Below are 10,000 nucleotides of genomic sequence, written 5' to 3' on the forward strand. Positions count from 1 at the left end.
GGACAAAGAGGAAGACCATCGCTCGGGGGCTCGGGAAGACGAGGGCGGCCACTGGCCCAGTCGGCGAGCGTGTCACACTCACGAACGAGCCATCCCCATCCAAGCAACGGTGGAGGCTTTGGACATGACGGAGGAAGGTAAAAGCGCCAGTCACAAATCAAACGCTGCCTTTTCACCGGCGAGAATGAAGGTAGAACCCAGGAAATTCTGGCTCCGCTCCAGGTGTGGAGACGCTGCTGCTCTACCTGGAGCTGCACCCCCAGCGCTTCGTGGAGCTTCTGCACCCAACACTGTCTGTCTGTAAGATCAGCTGCTACGACGGGCCCAGACAGCTCCAGAAAGTCACCAAATGTACGAAGCCTCCTTTAGACCGATGCACTTCCATCGTCTTTACTTAATAATCGTCCACTTACTGCCCACACAGTTGCCCCCCGGTTGCCGTGGTGCTGGCCAGACGGCGGCTAGCTGGGGAGCGGGTGGAGACGTGCGACCAGCTGGAGTTTGACGTGGTGGAGGTTGCGGACACTATGGGCTGGCAGCTTCCTCTGGTGAAGAGGGGTCTCAGGCAGCTGCAGTGGAGCACTGGGAAAGGTGCGGGTCCGAGTAACGGGGCAAAACGCCGCACCCTTCCTCTTTAACAGCCACCGACGTTTTGTGTCAGGCGGCGGACGTAGCGGCGTCCTCGTGGAATTCTCCTCGCTGTCCTTCTACTTCCGTTCCTACGGCGACCTGAGCGACGAGGAGCTGGACAGAGTTTGTCAGTTCCTCCATAATCGGGTGCAGAAGCAGGAGAAGACTCGGCTGTACCAGCTGACCGCCTGTTTCAAGGCATTCAAAAGGTACCAGGTCTCAGGATGAACACCATGATGTGCATCGGCATGTCTGAATGCCTCGATGATTATTGTCTGTATCGCAGCGTTGCCTTCCAGACTGTCTCGTGCTGCAAGGACGAGTTGGACGACGGTCGCAGCCTCCGGCTGAAAAGTCTTCTGTCTGAATACTTTGACAAAAGGTGTGAACGAAGCGGCGTCCCTGCTCCAGAGGACTGTGAGGGGTTTGACAAATACAAGGTACAACCTGGGAAACGCATCCCAAATCCCCCCCCCCCCAGTGGTGTGGGTACAAACGCGCTCTCCTCTGTTCCGGCTGTTTTCAGATCTTAGACTGGGAGGATCAGATCAGAGCCGACATCAGAGGTTTTCTTGCCAGCAGAAGTGATGAGAAATTTTCTGGCAGAGCTGTTGCCAGAATCCTGCATGGAATCGGTGAGGCGTATAAACCAAATATAGATTTTGAAAGTCCTAGAAATAATGTAAAGTTTTCTCGAAAACACAAACACCGTGTAATGCTGCAGTAGCGCCTGTAGGGGGCGTTGTAGGACCAGTGAAGCATTTCTCAGCGATAAACTTTTAATGACAGAATAACCTTTTTTTTTTTTTTTAAAAAAACAACTTTAAAATTTAAGGCATTTTTCTATGCTTCATTATTGAAAAATCCACATTTTCAAGGGTTTTGTTGCAGTTGATGATTATCCATCACTTTCATCATTCCACCAGTCTCTCTTTAACTTCGCCCAGATTTGTGGCGTGTGGTCTATTTTTAGTCATTCCCAACCACACAAACAGAGATTCTTCTTCCTGATGCCTGAGCCGTCATTGTGCAGAGATGATCGGAACATTTTAGTGTCTTGTTATTGCTCTGAACTCTATTAAACAATTCCTAGCAAGTGTTATCACTCATATTCCTTGAGAACCTACTTAACCTACTTAACCTACTTTTTTTTTACATTAACCTACTTTTGGATAAACGTATTCATAATGTTTTATTGTAGGTGTAAAAAGGCAATTAATGATCTTATCATCCAACAGCTGGATGGTCATTAGGCCACAGCATCCAGCAATCTGGATGAATGATTCCTAAATGACATCTGCAGCGTCTCATTGTTGTTGACAAACACAGGTTTTATGCGTCTCTACCAGTAAGTTTGAATGTAGAACAGCGTGAGTTCAAGAATTCCGAATTCTGTTTCAGGAAGTCCCTGTTATCCCGCTCAAATTTACGCGAAGGACAGACGCTACTGGAGGAAGTACATCCAGTTTGACTTCAACCAGCTCATCAGACTGGCCACGCGGAGATCGTCGGCTTCAAGTGACCCCACTACCTTCTGCTCCTGCTCCTTCCTTCGTTTTACTTCATTTACTACCTTTTTTTTTTTTTACAACGGCTGCATAATTTGTTGAATCATTGAATAAAATCTATTTTTCTAGCTCTGGCCTGGTGTGACCTCTTTAGGGGATGTGGTGCAGGTGAAGTGTGGCTGGACAGGAGGAAGCAACGTTCCTGACCCAGAAAGATGTGAAACAAAGTGGAATTTCCCTTTAAAGTGGTTCCACGGTGGCAATTTGAACCCATAACAAATTAAGGCCATGTGATAAGAATAGAAAAATAGCTCGTTTGACTCCAATCGTGCAAATTTCCATCTTAAGTGTTGCTTCTTGAGTTAAGGTGAATCATTAAATGGGAGAAACGTTAAACATTAAAGCAGCTTTCTTACAGTAATCAGCTGGAACAAACTTGCAGCAGATCCAGTTTTGATTCCAACTGTGGACTTTGGCCGTCGTGTAACAGCCGGAATAGTTCGTAAAAGTTGGCAAATTCTGGCCCCTTTAAATGATGTCTAACCAGGATCTGAGTGCACGTCTGTACCGTCCTGTGTAAATGTGCTGGTGTTACATCCAGGTGATGTCACACAAAGAGGGCACCTTTCAGGATAACTTCATGGAAAAATCAACAACCGTCAATCATGCAGAGTCAACAGAATTATTTGTGGATCCAATAAATGTCCCGAAACTTGGATCTGCTTCAGTGTTATCAGCTCCGGTCACATGATCATCCACAACAATGCAACCGTCTGCTTTCGCCCTGCAGGAGTGAAGTCTTTCGCTGCTTCCTTGATTCTGATATTTAATCTAAAGTTATAAATCTAAACCTGCCAGTATAATCTAACCTCCCTGTAAAGTGTCAGAGGCTCAAAGGTCCACGTTTAGACGATGACATGTTTTATTAAGTCATCATTTACGTGACTCCCGTGGCCTGTAAAACCTTGAGGAACGCGGAGGCGCAGCAGTATAGATTGCTTTAATTGGAGAGCTGACTTAAGGGAAATCCTCCTGCAGCTGTCAGCAGCTTCATCCTGTAATCTGCATTTGTTTTACTGCTCTGGCTTAAGGGATCAGGGCCCAATCTGAGCCTTTTATTGGACAGTCTTTATTTACACTATTAAACTGCGTGTTCAGGACTGACGCCTGCCTCTGATGTGTGATGAGCTGCCCGTTAAATTCAATTCAGCTTTATTAAAATCGAGCCTGTCACAGACACCGGTGGGTCTGGGGACTTCACAGGAACTCTGAACCCTAATCGGGAGGTTTTATGACCCACAAGTTCAAATGAACTGAAGTAAAAACAGCTGGTAAACTTTGGAACCCTGGTGATAAATGCTCATTTCACAAAACCTTCATATACAAAGTTTAATAAAGTGCTGATGGGATGTTGTCAACATTTGAGTCCTGATCTAATTCATTAGATGTTAATGTCATGTAAATGTCTCTTATTAAAGTTATTAGTTCTCCAATGTTCTGGCTATAAAGGGCCCCTGGAAGACGACGACGTGGGAAGAAGGAGCCGCTGGGATGGGAGAGATTGCAAAATGTTTATTTTTTCAGGACAAAATAAAGAAATAAACAAAGCATATTATATTACATAAACATACAGTCACACAATTTCTTACATTAATTAGTACAGCAAAGTACTTAAATTACAAAGTGCAGAGTTTCCTTCAAAATAAGAGCCATGAAGTGTGCTGGGACGTGTGTGTGTGTGTGTGTCGTGCGGGGGGGGGGGGGGGGGGGGGGGGGGGGGGGGGGGGGGGGGTGGGGGGGGGGGGGGTTTACCTCCTAAAACATAGGAACACCAAGGATTTCATGAGACTGTATTTAACTACAACTTATTATTCGATGTAGGGTAACAGATATCGGGGCACCGGACGCTTTGATTTAGTCAACAAACAACCGGTTAGTTTAGTCGAGTGGACCGATTTCTCCACCTTAAACCTTATTTGGACGTTTAATCTTACATATGGAGCGGCTTGGATTGCAGTTTGGACGTCATCTGAGAGGCATTTTAAGTGTTTTGAAGCCTTGCTTGAGTACTTTTATTGCCAGGAAACAATCACCAATTTCTCCTCCGGCCTCTTCGCTCAGTCCCCGCGTGTACTTTTACAGCGTGTGTAAACTCAGTCATACATTAACTCGGTCAGAAACGAAGGCGCCGACGAGCTGATGCGTCTAAAAGCTGATTTTCTCTTCGAAAAGTGCCAGCAGCACAGGATGCCCCAGCCCGTCAGCAGGCCGGCGTTCTGCAGGAGAACATCAGCCAGGGCCTCTTGTGGCTGATGTGGACCAAGGTGGGAAGCTAAAGCCAAAAGGAGGCGGAAGTTAAAGACGGCCTTCGGAGAAGCGGCGGCAGACGTGTGGCGGCGTCACTCACCATGTCGGCCAGCCCCACGTACAGGAAAAGGCCCGCGGTGACGGCAGCGATCCACTGTTTGGTGGCCAGGTCGGAGGCCACGGCCAGGGCGATGTAGAGGCCTGATGAAGGAGAACATGGCGCTGCCGACGTTCAGGAGCAGAGCTCTGCGCACCGACACGCGCTGTGCAGCAGAATGGCGAAATCGCCTGGAGCCAGAGGGAATCGGCCAAGAACTCAGTGCAGAAGTGACCAGAGCAGTAAGCTCTTCGGCTGTGGAGGAGCAGCTTACCCCGTTCGTGCGGGAGCTCGTGGCAGAAGACGGCCACCGATGTAGCCAGGCCGGACCGCCATGACAGAGAGAACGCCGCGCCCATCGCCAAACCGTCCGCAAAGTTGTGGATCCCGTCGCCGATAGTTATCATGAAAGGCAGAATCCGCTGTCCTGGGGGGGGGAAAATCAGGCGATCAGTAGCTCGATACGAGGATGACGAGCGCGGCTTTGCCTCGGAAACACTCACGTCTGCTGCGCTCTTTCTCCAGCGGCCCCTCGCCATCGTCGCGGCTGACCTGAAACGCAGGTCCAGGATGAGCAAACGCACTCCAGGGGCGCCCGGGTTCTAGTTTAGACTCTCTCTTGCATCAACGACAGATTCTGACCCAGTTCTCGTTCACCGGGACTGATTCATTGGTTTGGCGTCGGTTTTCTCACCAGTTCTGACGTCGATCGTGTCGCTTCTCTTTTCTTTTCCTGCTGATACATCTCCAGCACCTTGCCGTGGTCGCAGGGATGCGGCTCTGATTCCTCCTATGGGGGTCCAGAGGGGGAGGAGAATTCAGTGTATCGTCACGACAACAGTGTATCAGGACGAGAACCAGGGTGTTCCTCACCTCATGGTGATGGTGCTCATGACTGTTGGAGATCAGGGAGAAGATCGTCTCCATCAAATAGAAGCAGTTAGATCCCACCAACCACCACCAGCATCTTGTTAATATAGTCTGGAGGTCCCTCCTCGTGGTCGTCATGCGCGTGATTTATGCCGCTGATGTCATCCGAGTGCAGATGCAGACCTAGAAACTGGAGCACAGGAGGCTCAGAATCAGAACGAACCCCCAAACCCGACCTGTGAGCCAGCGGGACCCGGCCAAGAGCCGAGCCACCGCTGTTACTCCTCATCTGAATAGGTCCTGAGTCCACCCGGACCATCATTTGGGCGTTCTCTTTAGGATTTTGGGGTGTGTTAAGCTGCTCACCATGGGCAGAAGGTGCAATAAAGCATCCCCGGTGAGGGAGCCCACAGCCAGGCTGACGCAGAACTGGATGACGAGCTGGAAGGCGCTGGTGCAGGAGGTACACAGGAGCATCACGATTCCGACCAGCGCCGTCAGGGTTATCACCACGTTGGCAAGGGGTGGCATATAAGTATCCTACAGAGAAGGAGAAGGTCGTTACCAGCTAAAATGCATTCACACAAACAAGTTGGAAGTCATCAAGGACCAAAAAACACACTGACTCTCAGTCATGCTCAGCCCGTCCGACGCGTGCGAGTCTGTGGTGATGGCGCACGCTCCGCTCAGGACCTGCTGGACGAGCGCGGGGCTGAGCCGGGCCAAGCCGGACCGACCCATGTCTGAGGAGGCATTGGCCCCCAGCTCGTGGATCAGGATCAACTCTTCAGGCGAGAAGCAGAGCTGGACAACAGGAAGTGAAGCCATCTCGTTAATACATCCCGTTTGTTTGGGAACTGATACTTGGGAGCGGTTCCTGTCATGGCGATCATCTGAATGATCATCTGCCATCTTTCTTTTGCACACCTGATCCCAGGTGGTGTTCCTTTCATTCCTGGTCCTGCTCCTCAGCCTCAGCCCTCTGTGGTCGTGATCCACGTGCTCATCGTCCTGGTGCTCGTGTCCAGTCTCTTTACCCAGGTTCAGGCTCTTCATCAGAACCTGCAGATCTGTGCAACCCAAACACAACGTTTGAGGAAAAAGCTCTTCCAGAAGCCGCACTTCTTCCTGAGGGATGCTTACCCATGGCTGTGAAGTTCTCCGGGCCCAGAAAACTCATCATGTAGTCCAGGAAGAAGCTCTCAGTTGGGCAGCGCGCGGCTGAGGATGCACCGGCCGTGCAGGGTCGTGAAACAGCGCACGGCCCATGACGGCACCAGCTTCCTGTTTCTGCTCTGGAGATGATGCGTTGACCTCAGCCATGATGTCACCTGCTGTTACACAACTCTGGGGAGCCTGGGGACAAGGACAAGGACGAGGACAAGGGACGAATGAGGGTTCAGTTGAGCTCCTCTTTAAAACGACATTCAGTTCAGTTCCTTTCCAACGTGCCCTTTAATCCTTCTTGTGAGTAAACCTCCTGGTCAAAAGTAGACTTTAACATCTTTGGTTTCCTTGCTGTTGTTGGTTTTACACCCTTTTCTGGTTGCTTCTGCCCATGAGGTGATGGTTTTGTCAATGTTGGCATTAATGCCCAGAAGAGAAGTGTAAAAAAACAATAACTGGATGGATTTTATGACAGTCTTCCAGAAGGTCTGACTCTTCTCTCCAGCTTGAAACAGGCCAACTTTCCATCCCAGAGGATTCTTTAGGTCTTCAGTTGACCCGCTCCAAGCTGAGGAGACGAGTTCTTCGACCTGGATGACTGAGAACATTCACCTCGATCGTCACTCCCTGTTAGTGCTGCATTCACCATCATTTCCTGCCTCCAGAGAACCAGCAAAAAACCAACAAAACCCCATTTTTTCCCCACATTCTCCTGATTGGACCTGCAACCTAAACTCACCTCGGTGGTTAAAGGCTTATAGTGGTGGTGGAGGTCGTGGATCAGCACCAGGAGTCCATTCAGGTCTATGTGCTGGTGTCCAGGTTGCTCCTCCGTGTGTGTGAGTTTGTGTATGAAGGCGTTGGTTCGGTCTCCCCATTGGCCCTGCTTGGCTGCTGTGCAGACCAGGTTGGGTGCGGAGAGGTACAGGAGGCACCCAGCGGCAAAAACGGGGAACTGAGCCACGCCGACGGTGACATTTGTCGCTCCGTTTTTACTTCTGGCATCTGTGATGGCGCTGATCAGCTGGTCAACGGCCTCAAGGAGGTCACACTGTTCACAAAGACGGCAGAACATTGAGGAACCCCACGTTAAGAAGTCAACAATGCCCCCATTTTACCAGCAGAACCTCATTATTCTGTTCTTGACCCTCTGAAACAAACGGCTTCCTCTCCTGAAAGCTCGGCGGGGTCCGATATCAGGTTGCACCAAATTAAAGGTCTTTTTAAGGATTTTGGGGCCGCAATCGCTGGCGGAAAAATGTGGTTGTTCAGCAACGGCGGCTTATCGGAGCAGCACTCCTCGATCATCAGATAACGGCTCGTTATGGCGGAGGTTCAGGGACTCTCGCCCATAAAGTGGAGAATCAGATGAGCCAACTATTTCACAGAGCAGCAAAGAGCTGCGATAAATGCTCTCGTCACGTTGAATGTGTTTGGAATTTCATGTCTGCGTTTAAAAACCTGGGTCTGGATCTGGTGGCAGGTTCTTCTACGCTGAGGGTTGATGGGCGACTCTATATGGTGCGATGAATGCGTGTAGAAAACGCCGGGCCAGCGAATTCTTTTCCTGGCTGCTTCATATCATTTGTTTTTAGAAATACGATAAAAACAGGCCGATTATTGTGCAGGTTTGCAGGTAATTTAGTTCAGGTTGGTTCCTCTGGATGCAGAGGATGAACTGATGCCTTTATATCACGTAGGAATGCACCTTTACGTAGCAAATCATAATCACACATCGTGGGTCGCCAGCAAAAATAATTAAAAAAAAAAAAAAGTAACTAATGCAGAACCTGAATATCAGCAGTGATGCACTAATTGACTGTATAACCACCTCATTCAGAGCAGCACATTAATCCACTGAGTAGTTTTTGATTAATAGTGGCTTTAAAATGAACAGCAACCACAATAATTGCTATAACACACGAGCTAAATACCTACATCCGTTATTACTGTATATCTAAAAGACCCAAACTGTTGTCAAGGTAAGAAAGGCCTGAATAGGACGGCATGTCGGGAAATTAACGAAATGTATATAGGCCTAAATAAAATAAATGTTTTAAATGGTGAAATGATTTTTAGACCCCCCTCCCCTCATTATCAATCAGATGAATTATTCATTTATCTCAGGATTTTAACATTAAAAAGAAAGAATAGAAAAGGCATCTTGAGAGTATAACGAGCGCGCTGGGGTCGCTGATTTCGACCTGATGGTTTTGTGGAATTTGAGCGCGTTTTGTGATAAAGTTTGCGGATTTTATGGAATATTCGGTTTATCAGGAATGTGTTGGACCTCGCCCTCTCCCTCACCTGCCCCCGGCGAGCACCTGTGCCGAGGTCAGCCTAATAAAACTCACCTTTTCACACGACACCTCTCCCGCACTGCACACGGTTCTCCAGCATATTAAAGAGCGAGCGGAGGGAATCCGCCGTCAGTTGCTGCTGCCCCGGAGACACCAGCTCCACCACCCCGCCCGGTACGCCTCTTCCACAGCGGGGGATGCCGACACGGAAACCAACACACCCCAACAGGTGACGAGCAGCAGCGCCGAACACCGCATGTCTGAATACTGCAGCGCTGAAATGTGAAGTCGTGGAGAGGCTGAGACACTCGGGGTTCTTCTGCACGAGCATTGAACTCCAGAGTTCGGCGCGCAGGTTAAATTACCGTCAATGCACCTGAGCTCTGCACGCTGATTGGCTGAGGGGTGAATTATGATCTACCTGTCTGTCTGACCAACATGTGTCTGCCGCTGCAGCACAGCACGCGCCGTTCCTGCTAATTACGCACAGAGGCTCTACAACCATCAGTAGTAATAATAGTGATAATAAACACATTTTTAATAAGCACTGGCAAAAATAAGCCTCTGTTGTTGCACTGTTCCATCCAAAACACCCATATCAATAACAACCACATTATTACCAACATCAAACTGAGATGGTGCGTTCAGGTGCGGGTTTACAATGTTGCCCCTCCAGTGGCAGCATCACAGCTAGGGTGTGGTGTGTGTGTGTGTGTGTGTGTGTGTGTGTGTGTGTGTGTGTGGTGTTTCCACCACATCTTGACCCTTTCTTGACCCTTAATAAGTTCTTTATTATGGGTGTTATTATTGCACATATAATCTCATATATATTAATCAATATATATAATATCTATAGTACTGATAGAAGCTTGAAACCTGCATGTTAATACACATAAATGCACCTACATTCTATTTATTGTAAGCTGTAGTATGTTTTGACTGTTTTAGGTGCAGCACATCTATCAGACTTTGAAGATAAACTAAATGATGACCCCCCCCCACCCTCATAAAATACCCCCCACCCTCATAAAATTACCCCCCACTGTCTGTCCCGGTGGTGTTTTATTGCTTTAAAACACTAGATGTGTTATTCTAAAATGTTCTGGACATTTCAAGGACTC

At 48.7% G+C, this 10,000-nt stretch overlaps 1 protein-coding gene, 1 long non-coding RNA gene and 1 pseudogene across 2 annotated transcripts; 1 reads left to right on the forward strand and 2 right to left on the reverse strand.

The window, feature by feature from the left end:
* Positions 1-422: 422 nt before the first annotated feature.
* Positions 423-2,240, forward strand: LOC115251806 (ATP-dependent DNA helicase Q4-like). The gene is made up of 5 exons (XM_029845437.1): positions 423-591; positions 662-839; positions 917-1,070; positions 1,157-1,265; positions 2,032-2,240. The coding sequence occupies exons 1-5, from the start codon at positions 528-530 to the stop codon at positions 2,238-2,240; spliced, it is 714 nt and encodes a 237-aa protein (XP_029701297.1). The 5' UTR covers positions 423-527.
* Positions 2,241-4,343: 2,103 nt separating this feature from the next.
* LOC115251734 (zinc transporter ZIP4-like) lies at positions 4,344-6,610 on the reverse strand (annotated as a pseudogene).
* Positions 6,611-6,662: 52 nt separating this feature from the next.
* LOC115251735 (uncharacterized) lies at positions 6,663-9,046 on the reverse strand. The gene is made up of 3 exons (XR_003890266.1): positions 8,934-9,046; positions 7,319-7,630; positions 6,663-6,768 (listed from the first exon to the last, which is right to left on the reverse strand). It is a non-coding gene; the product is annotated as an uncharacterized lncRNA (long non-coding RNA).
* Between the last annotated feature and the right edge of the window lie 954 nt (positions 9,047-10,000).

Source organism: Takifugu rubripes, chromosome 12 (genome assembly GCF_901000725.2).
Source record: "Takifugu rubripes chromosome 12, fTakRub1.2, whole genome shotgun sequence".
NCBI lineage: Eukaryota > Metazoa > Chordata > Actinopteri > Tetraodontiformes > Tetraodontidae > Takifugu > Takifugu rubripes.